At 48.2% G+C, this 25,801-nt stretch overlaps 3 protein-coding genes across 4 annotated transcripts in view; 2 read left to right on the forward strand and 1 right to left on the reverse strand.

The window, feature by feature from the left end:
- Nucleotides 1-280: 280 nt before the first annotated feature.
- On the reverse strand, nucleotides 281-24,058 carry LOC140075762 (fibrinogen-like protein 1-like protein; the record flags this gene model as incomplete). The annotated part of the gene is made up of 2 exons (XM_072122040.1): nucleotides 281-1,071; nucleotides 23,872-24,058. Coding segments are annotated over 2 exons (837 nt in total), but the record flags the coding sequence as incomplete, so codon positions are not given.
- LOC140074869 (fibrinogen-like protein 1-like protein) lies at nucleotides 11,887-15,441 on the forward strand. Its single transcript, XM_072120126.1, has 2 exons — nucleotides 11,887-12,064; nucleotides 14,700-15,441. Exons 1-2 carry the CDS (start codon nucleotides 11,887-11,889, stop codon nucleotides 15,398-15,400), a joined length of 879 nt encoding a protein of 292 aa, XP_071976227.1. The 3' UTR covers nucleotides 15,401-15,441.
- PTPN4 (protein tyrosine phosphatase non-receptor type 4) overlaps nucleotides 23,969-25,801 on the forward strand; it is a 67,403-nt gene continuing 65,570 nt past the window's right edge. For both annotated transcript variants that reach the window (XM_072122036.1, XM_072122037.1), the window contains exon 1: nucleotides 23,969-25,586. The gene's annotated coding sequence lies outside the window, so the exon portion shown is untranslated. The remainder of the gene's footprint in view (nucleotides 25,587-25,801) is intronic.

Consider the following 25,801-nt stretch of genomic DNA (forward strand, 5'->3'; position numbering starts at 1 on the left):
CACGTGTGAGTATACAAATATGTATATTTTTTAAGGGAGACCCCATTTAAAGGTCTGCTATGGGGCCCTGTCTCTCCTAGTTATGCCCCTGTATTCCAGGATTTTAGCTTCTCCGGGTGCTTTGGGGGTCCTCACACTTTTGTGCACTTGGAGAAGCTTTTGCTGCAGTGAGCACAGAGCACAGCAGTGTAAGGGCACAAATATGTCTGAACCAAGCCTGTGAGCGCTGCTGCTTCTCATACACTGCTCTGGACATATATGGCCATGTATAGATTTGGCGTTGTTATGTTGGAGTTTATTAGAGGATCATACATGTAATAATTATGAGGACACAGATTGTTCTGTGATGAGAACATGTTAATCAGGATTACAGTTGAGTGATTGGTGATTGTTATGTAGCAGAGCCCAGTCGGCGCCTCCTCTACACGCGGTTACAATACATATGGACGGGTCTTATAAGGATGAGTGAGCTCCGGCAGTTGTGGTCACATAGCGCTTTCCAGTGCAGGCGCCCCCTATTGTTGAGGTGGGCATCGTAGCAGGAGTCGAACCACCAGCCGCCCCCGTGCTCATTGGCGCAGTTTGTGTTGTACAGTCGGTCGTTGTCATCATCGAAGGTGGAGAACCTCATATTGTCATGCAGGTTTTTGTAGGTCGCGGATGACATGGCATCACCAGCGTCTCCTTCGTATGTTCCCAATCTCAGCCGGAATTTGTCGGTCTGGTTGGTCAGGTAAATGCTGTCGTAGTCGGCGTGCCAGGTCCGGTTCTCAGAATCTGCCAGGACGAAGCTGACCCTGTTCAATTTCTGTGCAGTTAACAGATTGATAAAGCGATTGCCGAGATAATGATCCAACTCGATGTTCCCAAAGCCGTGCTGGTACGCCGTCCATGTCTCGCTCCATGTGATGTCCGTGTCATAGCTGTTCCGCTGGATGACGGTCCAGCCCCCGCAGTCATACATGTAGCACTGGACCACCAGGTACGGGGAGCCTTCAGGGCGGATGACGTAAATCCCGCTCTTCCTGTGCCCCAAGAGGTAGAGCTCTTCACAGTCCCTGGTGAAATAGACTGAAAGAACAGAATACAAGTCATAGCACAGACAGCGGAGGATGAGAATATGCTGGACTACACAGGGTTAAAAGGAACCTGACAGCTGGTGTGACCATGAAGACTGCAGCTAGATGTTGTCCCTTAGAGTTTTTTTTCCCCACTAAGAAAAGTTTCTTAAATGTACTCAGGATAGCAAAATATCACATTCACTGATATAAATGTAACCTGTCTCGATCGCTCCTGGTGTACACAATTTCGGTTGCTTAGACCCGACCCTGGATCTTCTGAGTATGGGGTCGGGTAGACATCTTATTCTTCTGTCTGACACTGCACTGAGCTCCTCTCTGCCTCCAGCCCCCACCCACGTATTCCAGGACGAGCTCACACTGATACACACTGATTTCCTGCCAGCACACAACACAGCATGAGGAGAGAAAACCTACAAGCTACAGACAGAATAGGTCTTATATCAGGGGCGGGAGGTATATAGCAGAACTCTTTGTATGTTATAGGTGAGGTAGCAGAGTTGATGGTATCATGGATTTCATCATCTCTGATCTGTCTCATCTCTCTTTCTATGTGTCAGATACTAGTGAATGTTCAGAAGGTAAATGAAAGTGTAGATAAACCTTGTACCCTGATAATCTAAGCATATTGTCAGCACACAGCATCTCGCAGCACAGAGGGATCATGAATCTTAACCTTATGTGATGATGTTTTTCAAAACTACTATAAAGGACCAAATTTTTATTCCACAAGTGCTGGATCATACATCTTACACCATTTGGAATCATGAAGTGTCTGCTCACACTCTGGAATCTTACACTGGTCATCAATGAGTGACAGGAGCTAAAACACCAATAAAACTGAGTAATGTAGTATCAGTATGTTGCCAAGCAGCTGAACACATTCCACATAGTCTTTCTTTCCTGACCCAGTGCGATGGCATCATCCAGGAAATCAACTTTGAGTGAGATGTAAATTGGTTGTATTAAGTCAAAGAAGCGGAGAATTTAACACTGAAGTCAAGCTCTCTCTTCTACAGAAGGCCCCCTTCACTGTTACTGATGGTCCTACATCCAGAGAAATCACTAACCAGATCTGAAGCCCGATGTCATTCATAGAGGAGGCGCCAATCAGAGTTAAACTCTCCTCCTCCTTGACTTTATACAACCAATTTACATCTCACTCCAAAGTGATATTCTGATGATATTCTGGATGAGGCCATCACACTGGACCATGAAAGAAACAAAAAATAGAAGGTGTTACTTTGCCTGACTATATACTAGTAGGGGTTTATTAGATGAATTGATGACAGGTTCCCTTTAAATGACTGGCTTGTTACAGTTCTCTGTGGTCTGGACTCCAGACTGATACACTGAGGCAGATTTACTTACCCGGTCCATTCGCGATCCAGTGGCGCGTTCTCTGCGGTGGATTCGGGTCCGGCCGGGATTCACTAAGGCAGTTCCTCCGACGTACACCAGGTGTCGCTGCTGCGCTGAAGTTCCCCGGAATGCACTGATATTCACCAAGCCGGACCGAGTGAAGGTAAGCGCGAGTCCCGCAACACTTTTTTTTTTTTAAATGCAGTGGTTTTTCCGAATCCGACGGGTTTTCGTTCGGCTACGCCCCCCGATTTCCGTCGCGTGCATGCCGGCGCCGATGCGCCACAATCCGATTGCGTGCGCCAAAAACCCGGGGCAATACAGGGAAAATCGGAAATATTCGGGTAACATGTCGGGAAAACGCGAATTGGGCCCTTTAGTAAATGACCACCATTGTGCATAGATTTGCAATGTGTAATTCTTATGGAGGATTGTTTAGAAAGGATTGTGTGACTATAAATGTTTCCATTCACTGAACGCAAGCAGAAGATACTGTATATAGTATAAAATCAGTCAATTCAGACTTTTTAGTAAAATATAGAATTTAACAATGTGGATAATATTATGGGGCACATGTGTCATAGTTTTTTGGCTGCCACTTTTTCAAGTTTCCTGAAGTTGTCCTGCTTAATCACTGCAATGTATCTTAAGTTTTTCCCATTTGTGATACAGGTGATGTACTTAGTCTCACTTTAGTTAATTTTTTTGGTGTGCGACTTTTTAGTCCCAAATATTCACTCCCAAAAGAAAGTCTGGATATAGCGTGCTCTGTTTTGGGACTTATTAGGTGCAAGAATGGGACAATTTCAGAGCCCAACAACATCTGAGGTACAAAGATAAATCCGGCCCTTGCATTACATCCTGGGGGCGGCTAACGCTGGTGCGCTGCTCGATTCTGCACCTAAAAAGTGTCAAACTGTGAAAAGCCTCACAAAAATTTGCACAAAAAAAAGAAAGCAATAGGAGTGATACATGTCCCCCTATGACCTATAAATGACTCTACACTCCCCCATAGTCACCGGATGTTGGGGGTCTTACCGTTCCTCTCTTTTAGTTTGTTATAGTTGATAATGACTCCCACATCTTTGACCATCTTGATATTTGCGATCAGCTGCGACGCTGGTTCTTTTGGATCCTTTGCCTCATCCGTCCAGGACACCGAGACTCCCAGTAGCATCAAGCAGCAGCTGGTCCAGAGCTTTCCGTCCACCATCCTGGCACTGGGAGATCTGTGCGTGTCCAGGACCCGGGGACTTGGAAATGGGGGGGAAAAAATCCCTCTTATATCTGGTCATTAATGATCCGTCAGTCATTAACCTGAATACAGGAGACTGGCAGCTGCAAGGTGTCACGTAGATGGCACATAAAACCAGAGCAAACATGACAGAGCGGGCAGAGGGTGTCCGGGCTGCCAGCGGGAGAACCCAATGGGTGATGGGATGGGTGGGTCATTATATCTGACACCTGTTGGTGCCGGAACATTTCACACCTCGTAATTAAAAATGTGATAAAAGTTTATAAGTGAATTAAACAGATTTACACAATATCTGACGTCTTCTTGGAGAAATATAGAAGACACAACACCCTCCCCCCCCCCCCCCTCTTGCCCTGGAGTCATCTTTATCCTCGTCTTCATCGTCTGCTGCCCCTCAGGTCAAGGTTTCTGCCATGGATGATCTTCCGTATCAGCGCGGCTCCAGTCTGGGACCCCCAAGATCACAAGAACATGCATCCTTATCCTCTTGTACGTACGGAGTGACAGGACGTGTCCAGCTCCTTCACTCAATGGCAACAGTGATTAAAGTGTCTGCGCCAGTTTTCTGTCTGACTTTGCACTAAAAGGAACATGGAAACTGATTGTACATGTATTTATAAAGTATCTGCGCCAGTTTTGTGTCACAGCTGCGCTGTGTCCGACAAGATGGAAAAAATGTGCAAATTTATTACTGCCGTGCGCCACAATTCTGCAGCATGAACAAAGTGCAGGAAAAAAACAGTGGTGCCACTTCCCGAGCAGTTCAGGGGGTGCCAGATTAATGAAGACCTGGCGCCAGTTCTGATGAATCTGCCGCCCCCTGCAGACTCCACAGGCAAACTGCACATAGTACAGACTGCGCTGATAAATTTGGACAATGGGGCTCATTTACTTTCCCGGTCCATTCGCGATCCCGCGGCGCATTGTCCGACGTTGATTCGGAGCTGGCTGGGATTCACTAAGATCGTGCACCCAATATCCACTAGATGTCGCTGCTGCGCTGAAGTCCGCCAGAGTTCTTCTTCTTTGTCCTGGTGTATGTGAGTGCTATTCTTGTGACACAAATTTTTTTTTAAATTCCGCGGTTTTTCCAAATCTGTCGGGTTTCCCGATGGCCACGTCCCACGATTTCTGTCGCTGATGCGCCACAATCCGATTGCGTGCGCCAAATTCCTGGGGCAATTCGTCGCAAACCGGAAATATTTGGGAAACCCGACAAAAATGTGCGATTCGGACCCTTAGTAAATGAGCCCCAATGTCTTTGGGGGTGTTGGAAATAGCCGAGTTCAGCGTAAAGGATAAACAGGAGCTGGAGATAGTGGAGCTCGTTAGAACTGTATAGACGTGGCATGGAGCACCATGAACATGGTCCCCCCTGACTGTCCAGTCAGGAGAAGCGAGACCAACTGAAGGACCAGCACAGAGGAGGTCACATGACCATACACATGCAGGTCCTGAGGCCAGAGACAAATCAGAAGATTGAAAGCTGTTGTGAGAGTGTGGGGTCTGTATTGGTTAGGAGAGTTGGTGATAATGTAGGGATCTGAGTTGTATGAAGTGTAAATCCAGGGGTCTGTATTTAATAGGGAAGAATGTGTATTTGATAGTCTGGTCTGGGGTTTTGTTCTGTTTGTGAGAGGAATTATACATGAATTGTTGTTCTATGACTGGTGGAACAATGGGAGCAAAACATTGCACATCACATGGTCATGAAGGTTTTTAATGGGGAAAGCAATGGGGTGGAGGAGGAGAGTGTGAGCTGCTGTGCAAGATGTCATCAACAGAAGTTATCATGGTGGTCTGGAGTGAATGAAGAATAATTAATAATTTAAAACAGAATCTAATCAGAACAGGTGCCCAGTTACTATTGCCATCAATGGAAGATTGGATTGGTTCCTGCTGCCAGGGGTGAATTGCTGTTTGAATAAATCTCCCCTGTCTGCAGCCACCACCAGAGGGAGCTAAGTGCATAGGAATGACAGCAGCCATGAACATAATAGGAGTTGTATGCAGAGTGCGCTCCCTATGTAATGTCTCCCATTGTTCTGCAGTTTTAGGGGGTCTGTTCGCTGTACTGAAGACTGACAGAGGTGAAAGGGGAGATGAAGCTCGATTTATCACATAATGAGGGGACAGAGAATTATGTGCAGACGCAGTGTGAACAGAACACGATCAAGAAACTTTTTGACCAAACTTTTTAGTCACCGTAATCTCGCCTAGCGATCGCCCTTTATATATGAGAACCTGAGGCGGTAGGAATGTTTCTTGCTGAGCTGTGAAGACGATGTCTCTATATATAGCAGATTAACTCTGTGCCAAATCTCACTGGTAATAGGACATTGCTGGCCCCGGGCTAAGTGTCCGAATGATCAAATCCAGATTTACAGGCTGATTACAGCTGAGCTTCATTGAAGTGAATGTAGAAGAGCTGCAGTACCAGATACAACCTATGAATAAGTGTGGAGCTGTTGTAGAAAGAAAGCTGTTATGTCTGGATCTGACAGAAAAGGGCCCCTCAGATCTTTACCCCTTCCTGTCTGTGATTACTGGGGCTCAACATGAGGTGACATTCAATACAAAAATCTTTTGAAGCTAAATCAGATACTAACTCTCTGCTAGCATAATAAATCCATAATATCGATTGCAAAAATATGTGACCAAACCTGTGAGGTAAAAAAGGGCACACTACCCAAACCCCACCCCAGTATTAAAAATCTAAGGAATCTAAGCAGACAACAACCATTAAATCACTCACAATGAAGCCTATATAAAAGAAATCCTAACCAACAGTACATATACCACACACAAAAATCTATACCAGCAATCAATATACTATACATATAAATACCACCAGTAAATATACTGCACATTTTAACATATACCAGTAGTAAATATACTGCACAGCTAAATAAATATCTGTAGTGAATATACTGCACACATAAATATATAACAGCAGTGAATATACTGCACACACAAATATATACCAGCAGTTAACATACTGCACACATAAAGATATACCAACAGCGAATATACTGCACACATAAATATATACCAGCAATGAATATACTGCATACAAATATATATCAGCAGTGCATATACTACACCTGTAAATATATACAAGCAGTGAATATACTGCAAACATAAATATATACTGGCGGTGAATATACAGCAACCATAAATATATACCAGCAATGAATATACTGCACACATACAGTATAGACCAAAAGTTTGGACACACCTTCTCATTCAAAGATTTTTTTTGTATTTTCATGACTATAAAAATTGTAGATTCACACAGAAGACCTCAAAACTATGAAATTATGTTTTATATTCCAGGTCCTTTGCTTTGATTACTGCTTTGCAGACTCTGGGCTTCTCTTGATGAGCTACAAGAGGTAGTCACCTGAAATGGTTCATCAGTTGTGTTGTGCAGAAGTCAGGTGGATACACGGATGATCGTCCTTCTAAATAGACTGGGAGAATTTGTATTATGGCTAGAAAAAAAGCAGAAGTAAAGAAAAATGAGCATCCATCATTACTTTAAGAAATGAAGGTCAGTCAGTCCAAAAAATTGGGAAAACTATGAAAGTGTCCCCAAGTGCAAAAACTATCAAGCGCTACAAAGAATCACCTCTGCTGCGGAGGATAAAAGTCACCTCTGCTGCGGAGGATAAAAGTTACCTCTGCTGCGGAGAATAAGTTAAACTGAGTCACCAGCCTCAGAAATCGCAAGTAACAGCAGCTCACATTAGGGAGCAGGTCACTGCCAAAGTCTAGCAGCAGTAGAAACCTGGGATCGAGGGACTGTGGGGTGAAGCTCCAAGTCCCAACGAATAGTAAAGAGAAGATGCAGAGGAAGAAAAAAACGCAGCTGTCGTGTGATACCGTAAAATATAGATGGAGAAGAGTAAGGCCAAACTCTCACCTTGTAGAGGGTGGTATGGGCATATAGAAAAGTTGCTACCAGCAGCTGGCGCTCCTAGGATGCCACGTTCACCGAGGACCAGGACCCCGGAACGATGTGGAAATGGAAGGAGAGCCCGAAGAGACGTTTAGGAAGGCGCTTGGTGCAATCAGCAAACACAGAGTTCCAGAGCTTAAAGGAATCTCTTTTTTATTTCTACTTTAAAAGTTTGTGATAAAATAAAAGTATACAAACGAATTAAAATAAAATGAAATAAAATGCGACGCGTTTCAGCCCCGATCTGGGGCTTTCATCAGGCATGGTGTGGGGTGACATCAAACGGTCTTATATCTTGCCCTGTTAGGGAAAACAACCCAGAAGTATGTGATCGTGGTCATGTGACTTACCGGGGGTCAAAGTTTGGGGTTTTTCCGTTCATGTACGGGACCCTTTTGTTCTGTTGATAAAAGGTACATTTATCTGTGTAAATCTGTAGCATATATACATAGCTTACTTCACAAGGTATAGTAAATAGAGTTTAAAAACAACTTCCGGGTTGTTTTCCCTTACAGGGCAAGATATAAGACCGTTTGATGTCACCCCACACCATGCCTGATGAAAGCCCCAGATCGGGGCTGAAACGCGTCGCATTTTATTCCATTTTATTTTAATACGTTTGTATACTTTTATTTTATCACAAACTTTTAAAGTAGAAATAAAAAAGAGATTCCTTTAAGCTCTGGAACTCTGTGTTTGCTGATTGCACCAAGCGCCTTCCTAAACGTCTCTTCGGGCTCTCCTTCCAAAGTCTAGCAGCAGACACATCTCTACAACAACTGGTAAGAGGAAACTCTGTGCAGCAGCCTTCATGGTAAAATACCAGCTAGAAAAACACTGCTAAGGACCAGCACCAAGCACAAGAGACACAAGGAATGGACATTACACCAGGGGAAATCTGGGCTTTGGTCTGATGAGTCCAAATCTGAGATCTTTGGTTCCAACCACCGGGTCTTTGTGAGACGCAGAAGGTGAAGGAATGGACTCTACATGACTGGTCCCCCTGTGAAGCCTGGAGAAGGAGGTGTGATGGTGTGGGGGGCTCTGCTGGTGACATTGTTGGGTGTGATGGTGTGGGGGGGCTTTGCTGGTGACACAGTTGGTTGTGATGGTGTGGGGGGGCTTTGCTGGTGACACTGTTGGGTGTGATGGTGTGGGGGGGCTTTGCTGGTGACACTGTTGGGTGTGATGGTGTGGGGGGCTCTGCTGGTGACACTGTTGGGTGTGATGGTGTGGGGGGGCTTTGCTGGTGACACAGTTGGTTGTGATGGTGTGGGGGGGCTTTGCTGGTGACACTGTTGGGTGTGATGGTGTGGGGGGCTCTGCTGGTGACACAGTTGGTTGTGATGGTGTGGGGGGGCTTTGCTGGTGACACTGTTGGGTGTGATGGTGTGGGGGGGCTTTGCTGGTGACACTGTTGGGTGTGATGGTGTGGGGGCTTTGCTGGTGACATTGTTTGGCTTAATGGTGTGGGGGGCTTTGCTGGTGACACTGTTGGGTGTTATGGTGTAGGGGGGCTTTACTGGTGACACTGTTGGGTGTGATGGTGTGGGGGGGCTTTGCTGGTGACACTGTTGGGTGTGATGGGGAAGGGGGCTATGCTGGTGACACTGTTGGGTGTGATGGTGTGGGGGGCTTTGCCAGTAACACTGTTGAGTGTGATGGGGAAGGGGGCTTTGCTGGTGACACTGTTGGGTGTGATGGGGAAGGGGGCTGTGCTGGTGACACTGTTAGGGATTATACTGGACCTGTATGGTTACCACAGCATCTTGCAGCGGCTTCTATTCCATTCGTTATGCGTTTAGTTGCACCATCATTTATTTTCAACATAACAATTACCCCAAACACCTCCAGGCTGTGTTAGGGCTATTTGACCAAGAAGGAGAGTGATGGGGGGGCTACGCCAGATGACCGGGCCTCCACAGTCACCAGACCTGAACTCAATCAAAATGGTTTGGGGTGAGCTGGACTGCAGAGTGAAGGCAAAATGGCAACAAGTGCTCTCTGGGAACTCCTTTAAGACTTAATTTCAGGTGACTACCTCTTGTAGCTCATCAAGAGAATGCCAAGAGTGTGCAAAGCAGTAAACAAAGCAAAAGTAACCTAGAATATAAAACAGATTTTCAGTTGTTTCACACTTTTTTGTTAAGTAAATAATTCCACATGTGTTAATTCATAGTTTTGATGCCTTCAGTGTGAATCTACAATTTTTATAGTCATGAAAATACAGAAAACCCTTTGAATGTGAAGGTCTGTGCAAACTTTAGGTCTGTACTGTAAATATATACCAGCAGTGAATATACTGCACATATAATATATACCAGCAGTGAATATACTGCACACATAGATATATACCAGCAGTCAATATACTGCACACATAGATATACACCAGCAGTCAATATACGGAATATAACTATACAGCAGCAATATAAATGCTGCACACCAGGACTGCAGTGAGGCAGAGACAGACATCACTTACTGTATAAATCAGTGGCAGCAACTGGCATGTCTCTCTGTGCCTTACAGATCTTTATCCTTCAACCAGAACATCCCCTCCCCCCCCTCCCCAAACCCATTTATTCAGATAACACAGCACCCATCATTCAATAATAGAGCACCCAGACCCCAGGAATTAAATACCTACCTGTTCGAGCGCGGTCTTGCGGCTTCCTTTTCTCCTGCCTTTATTAAACAACACAGGCGACACAATTATGTCACCTGCATCATTGGGAGGAGGGCACCCGCTAAGGGATCCCGCTCTCAAGACAATAGGAGAGAGGTCCCTGCTCACAAGAGCTTACAATCTATGATAGCATTTTCCGATCAGAATAGCATAGCTGCAGAATAGCGAGGATCCTGAAGGGCTATTCTATGGCACTGACTAGCCTGGGCACTTCTGTGTAACAGAGAGCAGTACAGGGACCCCAAGAGTGATGGGGCCCCCATCCTGATCACCCCCACTATTAATAGAGGGTCATTAAATGGTTAAATAGTTATCTATGACCCCGTACATTTATGATAGCAGCCGGAGTCCGTACATCGAGGATTTTATATATTTTAGGCCCTCGTAAACGCCTTCCACAAACATCCCTGTATCATCCTGCCAGATTTAACTAACCTATAAAATAATGCAGAGCCTCGTATGATATCAGTGTGGCCGGAGACGCTGCAGTCACATAGAAGGTAAGAGGATATCACACGGTCTATAGATACTATAGTCTGTATGCTGCACAACCTGCTTCCATTCCTTTCCACCTCTGCTTGCTGTCAGTGAATGGGAATATTTTTGTTTACATTCACAAAATAAAGTACAAACCTTATGGGCGCATTTAGTTACCCGTCCGACGGTGTCCACCGAAAGTGCATTGTCCGTGTATAATGCCCTGTGCCGCGATTCACTAAGATTGTGCGCCCGATATCCTGCATGTGTCGCTTCCCCGCTCAGGTACCCGGAGGTCACCTTCTTTTTCGTGGGGCATGTAAGTGCTTGGCTTGCGACACAATTTGAAAGTAAAGTCCTGCGCTCAGTCCGAATCAGTTGGATGCCCCCCCCCCAATCTGCGTTGCATTGAAGCCAGCGCAGCTGCACCAAAAATTGATCGCGTGCGCCAAAATCCCTGCGAAGACATTTGCAAAATACCTGTCCAAGTTGTGAAATCCCCCAAAACAAAATCTGACAAAAGTGTGATCCGCGACCCTTAGTAAATGAGCCCCTATGTATCTCACAGCTGAAGGTTTGTAACAATTGTATCTGTTTCCAGACAAAACATCCTGGACTGATACATTGTAATTAGCTGTCAATAGAGGGAGTTTCTTCTAATTACTACAAACTTTGTGAAATTGTAGCAGCCGCTCAGCTGTGAAAAGTATCAAGTCTTGTTACAGTATATGGACAAGTACTGTATAGTTTATATAACTGATGCAGAGTATAAGGTGGTGGCCTGTGCTGTGTGATAGATGTGGATTTACATTGGACCATTACATTGCAACAGAAAACCAGCGTATGTTGGTACATTGGATACCTATTAGGACTGCGCCCCCTGATGTAGATGATTTCAAATCAGTTTATTTTTAATAAGAAATTTAATAAGAAATACAGCAAGGACCTCACTAATGCGTTAATAGCTTCTTCTCTGAGGTGTGTTTGCGTTTACTGACAGCAAACAGAGATCTTGCAAATAAAGCAGTAGAAAGCCCTTTATCCAGAGCTGTGCCTGTTTCTTCGCAGGATGACCCCGCAGTGGACCCTCGTCCTGTGTTTCCTTCTCCCGTGGACCCTGGTGAGGGGTAAGAGTCTGACATTTGTGTCCCGCACAAGACTGTACACACAACTGGCGAACCGCCACCAGCTGAACGATGCACACCTGCGCCAGCTGCTCAATGTGCCCTTCTCCGGGGTGTACAAAGGTAAGTAGCACCCTCCCGGGAGCAGTGGCCCATCACTGTCACCTCAGAGGTGATGGCTCCCATTGTACGGACATGGATCACAGTGTCCCACTACTATTGATTGTGGTCACATTTAAAGGGGTGGTTAGATCAATTTTCACTATCGTGTACATCTGCCCTTAGACAACCCTTTAAGGTTGCAATTCCTAGTAGCCATCATGAAGCAATGTCCTTCACTTGTAATGAAGGCAGTAAAATAATGCAAAATCTGTCCGTGTAAATGCATATTACATACACAGATCGTAAAGAGTTAACATACAGGTCCAATCCCTGGTATATACATATAAGGGGTTAAAGTATAGCTCCTCTCCCAGGAATATACATACAACAGTTAAAGTACAGCTCCCCTCCGAGAAATATACATATAAAGGGTTAAAGTACAGCTCCCCTCCCAGGAATATACATACAACAGTTAAAGTACAGCTCCCCTCCCAGGAATATACATATAAAGGGTTAAAGTACAGCTCCCCTCCCAGGAATATACATATAACAGTTAAAGTACAGCTCCCCTCCCAGGAATATACATATAAAGGGTTAAAGTACAGCTCCCCTCCCAGGAATATACATAATAATAATAATAATAATTCTTTATTTATATAGCGCACACAGATTATGCAGCGCTGCACAAGCATGTCAAATTGGTCCCTGTCCCCATGGGGCTCACAATCTAAACAACCTAACAGTATGTTTTGAAGTGTGGGAGGAAACCGGAGTACCCGGAGGAAACCCACGCAAACACGGAATATAACAGTTAAATTACCGCTCCCCTCCCAGGAATATACATATAAAGGGTTAGGGTACAGCTATCTTCCCAGGAATATACATTTAAAGGGTTAAAGTACAGCTCCCCTCCCAGGAATATACATTTAAAGGGTTAAAGTACAGCTCCCCTCCCAGGAATATACATATAAAGGGTTAAGGTACAGCTCTCTTCCCAGGAATATACATTTAAAGGGTTAAAGTACAGCTCCCCTCCCAGGAATATACATTTAAAGGGTTAAAGTACAGCTCCCCTCCCAGGAATATACATATCAAGGGTTAAAGTACAGCTCCCCTCCCAGGAATATACATATAACGGGTTATTTAGCCTGGTACTGACTGGGTTAGATCATGTCTGATGCTTCATCCGGCATACAGTAAGATCCAGGGCTAGATTTTAGGGGGCACGAGCAGCCTACGAGAAGGACCACAGCAGAGCCGGGAGTTGAGAGCAGCAGGTATGGGGTGGGAGCTGATACACCAGTCTGATCCTATCCAGGAGTCTGCAGAGCAGTTGGGGGGTAGGAACTGCACCTGGTCCACCAGCACCTGCCCCCCATCCTCTCTCTGCAGGGTCCCAAAGCAATTTTATTTTTAAATTAATTGATAAATCCCCCTCTGCTGCCCACCCTAAGCACTGTGTCCCTGGTGCCTATAGGAAAATACAGCCCTGGCTAAGGTGTGTATTATGAGGTGCTGCAGCTGAGTTATATAATATAAGTTTCAGCAGCAGCTGATATTTGTAATATTAGGTTCTGCAGCAGCTGAGGTGTGTATTATGGGGTTCAGCAGCAGCTGAGGTGTGTATTATGGGGTTCATCAGCAGCTGAGGTGTGTATTATGGGGTTCATCAGCAGCTGAGGTGTGTATTATGGGGTTCAGCAGCAGCTGAGGTGTGTATTTTGGGGTTCAGCAGAAGCTGAGGTGTGTATTATGGGGTTCAGCAGAAGCTGAGGTGTGTATTATAAGGTTCTGCAGCAGCTGAGGTGTGTATTATGGGGTTCAGCGGCAGCTGAGGTGTGTATTATGGGGTTCAGCAGCAGCTCAGGTGTGTATTATGGGGTTCAGCAGCAGCTCAGGTGTGTACTATGGGGTTCAGCGGCAGCTGAGGTGTGTATTATGAGGTTTAGTGGCAGCTGAGGTGTGTATTATGGGGTTCAGTGGCAGCTGAGGTGTGTATTATGAGGTTCTGCAGCAGCTGAGGTGTGTATTATGGGGTTCAGCGGCAGCTGAGGTGTGTATTATGGGGTTCAGCAGCAGCTCAGGTGTGTATTATGGGGTTCAGCAGCAGCTCAGGTGTGTACTATGGGGTTCAGCGGCAGCTGAGGTGTGTACTATGAGATTCTCCAACTTGTGATTTGATGGTGTTATAACCATAAATATTTGTTTATTATTTATGTATTATGTATTAAATATCAGTTTTTGGGAATTACCGTTTTCCTTAATTGGGGGCCCCACCAGTTTTTTCACCCAGGGGCTTCCCCCGCCCCTTAATCTGGCCCTGGTTAGATCTGACCTGTAAGCACCCACTATAAAATGCAGCTCTGGAGGTGACTGTAACATAGTAAAAGATAAAGAGAACCTGCCAGCGGACCTAGATTTTTATTTGAAGTTGCAAACAGTAACTTCCACAGGAGGCTGTGGAGGAGTTCAGTGCACAGAACACAGCAGTGTGAGGACAAGTCCCCGGAGCTCTTGAGAACTAACACATCTCTTCAGGGACAATACCTAACACTGACTGCAGTCTTCAGGGTTACACCTGCTGATAGTTTTCCTTTTAGGATTTGTAAAGTTACAGATAAATAAGATTTCAGGTTGTTTTTTTTTCTTTTTTTAGAACTTGTGGCTAAGGATTGCAGAGCGGCATTTCTCAATATGAGAAGAACGAGTGGCCTCTACGTGGTGTGGCCTAAGGACTCGCCTCCGATGGTGGTGTACTGTGACCAGAGTCTGGCGGGGCAGGGATGGACCTTCCTGCAGAGGAACACGCTCCAGCACAATGCGTCCTTCTGGTCTCAGGACTGGCAGAAGTACAGAGATGGGTTTGGTGATCTGATGGGCGATCACTGGTTGGGCAATGACCTCATCTACCACCTGACCCGGCAGAGCCCGTTCACAGTCCGGTTCGTCCTGGTGGATGGTCAGGGTAACAGATACCACGCAGATTATTCCAGCTTTAGGGTGGACGGCAAAGAAACCGACTACACCCTTAGGTTGGGCGACTACTCTGGGAACGCAGGGGACGCTCTGACCGTCATGAATGAGACAGGAACCCACGACAACATGAAGTTCTCCACCGTGGAGCGGGACAACGACCGCTGGAGCAAGAACTGTGCAGAGATCACCGGTGGCGCGGGATGGTGGTTTGACAGCTGCCGCTCTGCTCTCCTCAACACAGAACACATCTACTGGGGGGGTCTGTGCGACGAGAACAGGTCCTGCCGCGCCGCAAGTATCATGATCAAACCTGCCAGCAAGAACTGCGCCCCCATACCACTACCGGGAGCGGGGCAGTACTACCCCATCCATTCCAGCTAGACCCAGCCACCCCCAGAATGCACCCCCATACCACAGCCTGGAGCGGGGAAGTACTACCCCATCCATTCCAGCTAGACCCAGTCACCCCCAGAATGCACCCCCATACCACAGCCTGGAGCGGGGAAGTACTACCCCATCCATTCCAGCTAGACCCAGCCACCCCCAGAATGCACCCCCATACCACAGCCTGGAGCGGGGAAGTACTACCCCATCCATTCCAGCTGGACCCAGTCACCTCCAGAATGCACCCCCATACCACAGCCGGGAGCCGGGGAGTACTACCCCATCCATTCCAGCTAGACCCAGTCACCCCCAGGATGTGCCCCCATACCCGCGTCCTGGGGGGCAATGCTGCTCCCTGCAGATCCCTCCTTTATTTGTGACTATTTTTGGGAATGTCAGGAGTGGGATCAGGACCCGGTGAGGGGGGTCTGTGCTGGGCCGGGGGTGGGGGAGCACTACCCCATCCATTCCAGCTAGACCCAGTGTCCCCCAGGATGTGCCCCCCATACCACTGCCCGGAGCGGGGGAGCACTACCCCATCCATTCCAGCTAGACCCAGTCCCCCCCCCAGGAGATCTCTGCTGATTCTCCAAGATTCACCCAGTGACAATAAATATGCAGCTTTACAATAAATCTGTGTCTACGCTCTGGTTTTATTAAAGCTGCATCAATGGGAGCATGTGGAGAGGGAGATTTATCATCCAAGGAATATATAATGTCGCTCAAACCAGAAAGATAACATTTCACGCCATCCTCACACCTCTACCCTGAGATGTTCCTTCTCTGCCCCCTACTGAGACTACAAATAATAAGATTTTTGCAACTTTGTGTTGCATTTCAGAAATGTGAGGTGTCGCCTGCTCACCCCAGAGTGTAGCGAGTAACATAACAATGTAAGGCGCACCATGAGTACTGGTAACATGCACACACACAAAAAAAAAGGTAATAAAGAGGGTGTGGCTTGCAGTAAAGGGGTGTGGTCAACTTATTTTGAATAAAATGATTCAGCTGAAAAGTATCTGTCTGCCCCTTCCCTTCTTATTACATATTTCTAATGATGGCCTTGAGCCCATTGTCGCCAATGTGAAACCAGCAGTGGATTATAATATAGGTAGTTTGGGCTGTAGCCCGGGGCCCAAGCCTCCTAGGGGGCCCATGGCCACGCACCAAATTTTATACTCAGTAGGAACTTCACCCATTAAATCCTTGTAGATATAGCTGCTCTCAATACACATGTACACAAAAACCATTTCAGGACCTTTGAAGGTCCTGAAACCACAGATTGATGAGAGAAAGAAGGTTCCTCTATTGCCTGAGAAGCTGATTCTAGTACCAGATGTAGACAGTGACTCCAGACTTGTAGGTTAGGTGCAGTAACATTCCTACAGCCCAGGGCTCATTGGGGTCTTAATCCAAAGTGTGAAACTATGAAGCAAATGGGCTCTGCATGTGAACAATGGAACGTGTGGTCCTTCTTGCGGATCAGTGTAACTGCCCCCCATTGGTAGGTTCTCCTGCATGCACAGGCTTGAGAGCGGCCGGGAAGGAGAAGGTCGCACTCCTGGGATATAGATGGACTTCTGAGGGCAGACAGGTGACAGATCTATGTTTGCTGCTGAGGGATTTTCAGTTTTGCAGCCAAACCATATACAGACCCCCAAACCAGTGCCTAATGTCATACCCCCTACTGATATGGATGACCTATTCCTAAAGTCACCCTATTCTTGTAAAATTAAGCATTCAGAGGATAACAAACTGTTCTGACATAACTTTGCTCCAGTAGCTGATGGTTTGTTACAATGTAGCACTTTTACGTACTCAGCAGGCACTAAAATCTCTGTTCTAGACCAGCGACTGACACATTGGGGCACATTTACTTACCTGGTCCCATCGTGATCCTGCGGTGCGTTGTCCGGCGAGGATTCGGGTTCTGCCGGGATTCACTAAGATCGTGCGCCCGAGTTCCTATAGGTGTCACTGCTGCGCCGAGGTCCGCTCCGCTGGAGTTCACCATCATCTTCCTGGTGCATGTAAGTGCTTGATCTTGCGACACAATTTCGTTTTTTTAAATTCCGCGGTTTGTCTAAATCCGTCGGGTTGTCCGGAGGCACGCCCCCCGATCTCTGTCGCATGCAAGCCGAGCGCCGGCGCGCCACAATCCGATCGCGTGCGCCGTGGCAATTCGGCACAAAAAGGAAATATTCGGGAAACCTGACAGAATCGCGGTCCGTGGACCCTTAGTAAATGAGCCCCATTGTAACAATGTACCAGTTGTGAGCAATACAAGATGAGTTGTCACTTCTGAAAAATTATTCCATTCACTGACAGAAGGCACAGATCTCGTTCAGTTGATGAGTCGTCCCTTTAAGTAGAACATTCTGCAAGTAAAACCCATTGTGGCTCCTGCATAGACATGAGCTGTGCCACTGCTGGTATAATGAGGGGCTGGCGTGATGCCCGCGGTGCCCTGTCAGCCCACCCTAACGGGGAAACAATGAAACTGTGACAGGAGCCTGGACCACCCAGGGCACAGATAAAGGGGGTGACTGCTCAGGGGACACAAATTGCAGCGTTCATCCCTTTATGTCATGTACAGACCCAACTCCCACCCCCGGCCCAGCACAGACCCCCCTCACCGGGTCCTGATCCCACTCCTGACATTCCCAAAAATAGTCACAAATAAAGGAGGGATCTGCAGGGAGCAGCATTGTAGTCTCAGTAGGGGGCAGAGAAGGAACATCTCAGGGTAGAGGTGTGAGGATGGCGTGAAATGTTATCTTTCTGGTTTGAGCGACATTATATATTCCCTGGATGATAAATCTCCCTCTCCACATGTTCCCATTGATGCAGCTTTAATAAAACCAGAGCGTAGACACAGATTTATTGTAAAGCTGCATATTTATTGTCACTGGGTGAATCTTGGAGAATCAGCAGAGATCTCCTGGGGGGGGACTGGGTCTAGCTGGAATGGATGGGGTAGTGCTCCCCCGCTCCGGGCAGTGGTATGGGGGGCACATCCTGGGGGACAGTGGGTCTAGCTGGAATGGATGGGGTAGTGCTCCCCCACCCCCGGCCCAGCACAGACCCCCCTCACCGGGTCCTGATCCCACTCCTGACATTCCCAAAAATAGTCACAAATAAAGGAGGGATCTGCAGGGAGCAGCATTGCCCCCCAGGACGCGGGATGACATCATGTGGAGGAAATAGAGGAACATCCCCTGCAAAAGGAGACCCCAAAATACAGGAGCCTGAAAATCAGGGACATTATCATGTGGCAACAACGTGGCCCCCGTCACACACATCCTGCTACACTTTACCATGGTGCAGGCCCATTCCTCAACATCTCTGCTTGCTGTCAGTTACTTCGCTGGCTGTTGAGTGTCCCAGCAACAAGGCGAAGAATGGAGCCCATAACACCAGGTGCCCGCATGGCAGCGCCCGCTGGATCTATTCTATGTAGACATCCCTGAGATGATGGCATCTGTCTGCCCGCGTCCCAGTCTGCAGCAGGTGGTGAGAGACTGCAGGACAAGGTGCCACATGAGCAACATGCCACACGCAGCACCCCGAGACCTGCCATTTACCAGGAAATATGTGCCTCAAAACAGCCCTAAGACTATCAAGCCCTATCATGGCTTGTACTGGCTTGGGGAGCACTAGGGGGTATTATACTGCATGGGGAGGCACTAGGGGGTATTATACTGTATGGGGAGGCACTAGGGGGTATTATACTGCATGGGGAGGCACTAGGGGGTATTATACTGCATGGGGAGGCACTAGGGGGTACTATACTGTATGGGGGACACTAGGGGGTATTATACTGTATGGGGGGGAACTAGGGGGTATTATACTGTATGGGGGGACACTAGGGGGTATTATACTGTATGGGGGGACACTAGGAGGTATTACACTGTGTGGGGGGACACTAGGGGGTATTATACTGTATGGGGAGGCACTAGGGGGTATTATACTGCATGGGGAGGCACTAGGGGGTATTATACTGCATGGGGAGGCACTAGGGGGTACTATACTGTATGGGGGACACTAGGGGGTATTATACTGTATGGGGGGGAACTAGGGGGTATTATACTGTATGGGGGGACACTAGGGGGTATTATACTGTATGGGGGGACACTAGGAGGTATTATACTGTGTGGGGGGACACTAGGGGGTATTATACTGTATGGGGGACACTAGGGGGTATTATAGTGTATGGGGGGACACTAGGGGGTATTATACTGTATGGGGGGACACTAGGGGGTATTATACTGTATGGGGTTACACTAGAGCAGTGGTGGCGAACCTATGGCACTGGTGCCAGAGGTGGCACTCAAGAGCCCTCTCTGTGGGCACCCAAGCCATCAACCCGAATAGTTCACGAGACAGGATTCAAGGTATCCTCCTGCAGTCCGAGGAAGTCCAGGATATGCCAAACTAGGTGCTATTTTAAAGTATCCGATCCCGGTCCGCCTGGCACTAAAGAGGGAAGGAGAAGGTGTAGACAGGGCTGGATTATCATTGTAGCTCCTGTTTCAGGTCACAAAATTCTTAAACGGAATTTATCCTCCTTTCTACTGTATTCCTGTCCACAAGGAGCCAATATAATGGACAGGGCAGGGAGCAAGGGCCATGTTGGCACTTTACGATAAATAAGAGGGTTTTTATTGTAGTTTGGGCGCTCGGTGTCTAAAAGGTTTGCCATCACTGTACTAGAGGGTATTATACTGTATTGGGGGACACTAGGGGGTATTATACTGTATGGGGGACACTAGGGGGGTATTATACTGTACGGGGGGACACTAGGGGGTATTATACTGTATGGGGGACACTAGGAGGTATTATACTGTGTGGGGGGACACTAGGGGGTATTATACTGTACGGGGGGACACTAGGGGGTATTATACTGTATGGGGGACACTAGGGGGTATAATACTGTATGGGGGGACACTAGGGGGTATTATACTGTATGGGGGACACTAGGGGGAATTATACTGTATTGGGGGACACTAGGGGGTATTATACTGTATGGGGGACACTAGGGGGGTATTATACTGTACGGGGGGACACTAGGGGGTATTATACTGTATGGGGGACACTAGGAGGTATTATACTGTGTGGGGGGACACTAGGGGGTATTATACTGTACGGGGGGACACTAGGGGGTATTATACTGTATGGGGGACACTAGGGGGTATAATACTGTATGGGGGGACACTAGGGGGTATTATACTGTATGGGGGACACTAGGGGGTATTATACTGTATGGGGGGACACTAGGGGGTTTAATACTGTATGGGGGGACACTAGGTGGTATTATACTGTGTGGGGGGACACTAGGGGGTATTATACTGTATGGGGGGACACTAGGGGGTATTATACTGTATGGGGGGACACTAGGGGTTATTATACTGTACGGGGGGACACTAGGGGTTATTATACTGTATGGGGGGACACTAGGGGGTATTATGCTGTATGGGGGACACTAGGGGGTATTATGCTGTATGGGGGACACTAGGGGGTATTATACTGTATGGGGGACACTAGGGGGTATTATACTGTATGGGGGGACACTAGGGGGTTTAATACTGTATGGGGGGACACTAGGGGGTATTATACTGTATGGGGGGACACTAGGGGGTATTATGCTGTATGGGGGACACTAGGGGGTATTATACTGTATGGGGGGACACTAGGGGGTTTAATACTGTATGGGGGGACACTAGGAGGTATTATACTGTGTGGGGGGACACTAGGTGGTATTATACTGTATGGGGGGACACTAGGGGGTATTATACTGTATGGGGGGACACTAGGGGGTATTATACTGTATGGGGGGACACTAGGGGTTATTATACTGTATGGGGGACACTAGGGGGTATTATACTGTATGGGGGGACACTAGGGGGTATTATACTGTACGGGGGGACACTAGGGGGTATTATACTGTATGGGGGGACACTAGGGGGTACTATGCTGTATGGGGGACTCTAGGGGGTATTATACTGTATGGGGGGACACTAGGGGGTATTATACTGTATGGGGGACACTAGGGGGTATTATATTATACGGGGGGGACACTAGGGGGTATTATACTGTATGAAGGACACTAGGGGGTATTATACTGTACGGGGGGACACTAGGGGGTGTTATACTGTATGGGGGGACACTAGGGGGTATTATACTGTATGGGGGGACACTAGGGGGTATTATACTGTATGGGAGACACTAGGGGGTATTATACTGTATGCTGGGACACTATGGGGTATTATACTGTATGGGGGACACTAGGGGGTATTATACTGTATAGGGGGAAACTAGGGGGTATTATACTGTACAGGGGGACACTAGGGGGTATTATACTGTACGGGGGGACACTAGGGGGTATTATACTGTATGGGGGACACTAGGGGGTATTATACTGTATTGGGGGACACTAGGGGGTATTATACTGTACGGGGGGACACTAGGGGGTATTATACTGTACGGGGGGACACTAGGGGGGTATTATACTGTATGGGGGACACTAGGGGGAATTATACTGTATGGGGGGACACTAGGGGGTATTATACTGTATGGGGGGACACTAGGGGGTATTATACTGTATGGGGGACACTAGGGGGTATTATACTGTATGGGGGGACACTATGGGGTATTATACTGTACGGGGGGACACTAGGGGGTATTATACTGTACGGGGGGGACACTATGGGGTATTATACTGTATGGGGGACACTAGGGGGTATTATACTGTACGGGGGGACACTAGGGGGTATTTAACTGTATTGGGGGACACTAGGGGGTATTATACTGTATGGGGGACACTAGGGGGGTATTATACTGTACAGGGGGACACTAGGGGGTATTATACTGTACGGGGGGACACTAGGGGGTATTATACTGTACGGGGGGACACTAGGGGGTATTATACTGTATGGGGGGACACTAGGGGGTATTATACTGTATGGGGGACACTAGGGGGTATTATACTGTATGGGGGGACACTAGGGGGTATTATACTGTACGGAGGGACACTAGGGGTATTATACTGTACGGGGGGACACTAGGGGTATTATACTGTACGGGGGGACACTAGGGGATATTATACTGTATGGGGGGACACTAGGGGGTATTATACTGTATGGGGGACACTAGGGGGTATTATACTGTACGGGGGGACACTAGGGGGTATTATACTGTATGGGGGGACACTAGGGGGGTATTATACTGTACGGGGGGACACTAGGGGGTATTATACTGTACGGGGGGACACTAGGGGGTATTATACTGTACAGGGGGACACTAGGGGGTATTATACTGTACGGGGGGGACACTAGGGGGTATTATACTGTATGGGGGGACACTAGGGGGTATTATACTGTATGGGGGACACTAGGGGGTATTATACTGTATGGGGGGGACACTAGGAGGTATTATACTGTACGGGGGGACACTAGGGGGTATTATACTGTATGGGGGACACTAGGGGGTATTATACTGTATGGGGGGGACACTAGGAGGTATTATACTGTACGGGGGGACACTAGGGGGTATTATACTGTATGGGGGGACACTAGGGGGTATTATACTGTATGGGGGACACTAGGGGGGTATTATACTGTACGGGGGGACACTAGGGGGTATTATACTGTACGGGGGGACACTAGGGGTATTATACTGTACGGGGGGGGGGGACACTAGGGGGTGTTATACTGTATGGGGGGACACTAGGGGGTATTATACTGTATGGGAGACACTATGGGGTATTATACTGTACGGGGGGACACCAGGGGGTATTATACTGTATGGGGGGACACTAAGGGGTATTATACTGTATGGGGGGACACTAGGGGGTATTATACTGTATGGGGGGACACTAGGGGGTATTATACTGTATGGGGGACACTAGGGGGTATTATACTGTATGGGGGGACACTAGCGGGTATTATACTGTATGGGGGGACACTAGGGGGTATTATACTGTATTGGGGACACTAGGGGGGTATTATACTGCATGGGGGGGACACTAGGGGGTATTATACTGTATGGGGGACACTAGGGGGGTATTATACTGTACGGGGGGACACTAGGGGGTATTATGCTGTATGGGGGGACACTAGGGGGTATTATACTGTATGGGGGGACACTAGCGGGTATTATACTGTATGGGGGGACACTAGGGGGTATTATACTGTATGGGGGACACTAGGGGTTATTATACTGTATGGGGGGGACACTAGGGGGTATTATACTGTACGGGGGGACACTAGGGGGTATTATGCTGTATGGGGGGACACTAGGGGGTGTTATACTGTATGTGGGCGGAGTATTGTGTATATGTGAGTCACACAGGGAGCGGCTGTGATTGGCGGGAGAGAGGGGTGTGGGTCACACTGGAAGGGCGTGTCCTGGCAGGTAATTCTCCAGCCCTGCCCCCGCCCCTCGCCGCTGTCATCCATCAGGTGTAATACCCGGGGGCGCAGTTCCCGCCTTGTCCTGTAGATGTCGCCGCTCCCACGTCTCGATGACTGCGGCCCCTGCGCTGGGCTGTGACAAGATGGCGGCGCCGGTGGTGTGAGGCGTCGCTGTGCCCCTTGTGCCGGTGTCCTGAGCTCCTCGGAGGCCTCCCGCTGCAGAGCGGAGCGGATCCCGCGAAGCTCACACGTTACCGGAGGAGCCGGCGGCCGGTGGAGAACGGGTTACAGCAGTGACGTCATCGCCGCAGCCGGATCTCGCGAGACTGTGCGATCACTGCGCCATGTCCCGTTGCTATGCTGCGGCCTGAGGGGGAGGGGAGCAGTGACAAACCGAGGCCGGAGCCCACACGTACCCCCCGGGCCGCGGGGCCCCGGACACCCCCGAGAGACACAGAGAGAGACCCCCGGCAGCCATCTACAGTCACCTGCAGGGAGAGCCCCTCCGGGAGTCGCCTATGGATCCACAGTCTTCCTTCACTGGATACATAGAAACCTCTGCACCCGAGGGCTGGAACGTATAGAGTCGCCTGTAGACATCACCCCGGAACCCGGAGCTAATGATCGCCTGCTGGAACATATAGAGTCGCCTATAGATCACCCCGGAGACCTGGAGCTATACATCGCCTGTATCTCCTACTGCTGGAACATATAGACTGCTGGTGCCTATAGATCACCCCGGGGACCTGGAGTGTATAGATCGACCGTACCTGTCACTGTTGGCACCTATAGATTTCGCCCCGGAGACCTGGAGTGTATAGATTGCCTGTATATACACCCCCGCCCGGTACCTGCCACTGCTGGAACATATAGGATCACGTATAGATGTCACTCTGGGACCTGAAGCTATAGATCACCCTTACCTGCCACTGCTGGAACATTTAGACTGCTGGTGTGTATAGATATCACCCCGGGGACCTGGAGTGTATAGTTCGCCTGTATATTCACTTTTGCCCTGTACCTGCCACTGCTGGAATATATAGACTGCTAGTGCCTATAGATATCACCCCAGGGACCTGCATATATGGACAGTCCTGGAGCCTATAGATCACCTGTATATACACCCCTGGTCAGTACCTGCCACTGCTGGAATATATGTACTGCTGGTGCCTATAGATATCACCCCGGGGACCTGGAGTGTATAGATTGCCTGTACCTGCCACTGCTGGAATATATAGACTGCTGGGGACCTGGATATACAGACAACCCTGGAGTGTAAAGATCGCCTGTATTTACACCACTGGCGCCTATAGAGTCACTGTCTGGAATCTCTAGAATCTCCTGCCTGGATATACAAAGACTTCTGGAGTCCCTGTGTGACCTATAGACACCCCCTGTAGACCACTGCCAATAGAGCTCTTCTGCCAGTCACCTGTAGATCCTTCTCCCTGTCTGTCACCTATATACCTATACATTGTGACTGTCCTGTTAACCCCTTATACAGACTCGTCCCCTGTAGATACATTGTAGCCCCAACTTTACCCGTAGCTCCTGATCTGTGGGCACCTATAGATCTCACACCTCTCATCTATCAGTGACCCCCCATATTGGTCCACCCCTCGCTGCTGCATCCTCCATCATCCGTGGAAGTATGAGGCTCCATCTGCCGAGCCCCCGGTGCCACTGAGGTGCAGAGGAGAGACCCCGACACTGGTGCAGCTGGGAGACCCGTTTCCTCACCATAAACTGCAAGACGTGGCTCTTATATGAAGGTAACGTGTTGTGTGATCAGTGGAGTTTGTGGGGGTCCGCGGCTGCAGGTGACGTCACTGTATATGTGCAGCTCGATGGCCGCAGCAGCAGGAGCCTTCCCTTTGTCATAGGAAGAGGATGAACAATGTGTGCGATCTGCTGCGGTACGTTTATTACCATTCATCGTACAGATGTGCCCCTGCAGGCTATACAGCGCTCTGCACGCCCTCCTGCC

Source organism: Engystomops pustulosus, chromosome 8 (genome assembly GCF_040894005.1).
Source record: "Engystomops pustulosus chromosome 8, aEngPut4.maternal, whole genome shotgun sequence".
Lineage (NCBI taxonomy): Eukaryota > Metazoa > Chordata > Amphibia > Anura > Leptodactylidae > Engystomops > Engystomops pustulosus.

Coding starts and splice junctions, on each gene's coding strand:
- LOC140074869 (XM_072120126.1), top strand. CDS start 11,887: ATGACCCCGCAGTGGACCCTCGTCCTGTGTTTCCTTCTCCCGTGGACC. Junction 12,065..14,699: donor CTTCTCCGGGGTGTACAAAG/GTAAGTAGCACC, acceptor TTCTTTTTTTAG/AACTTGTGGCTAAGGATTGC.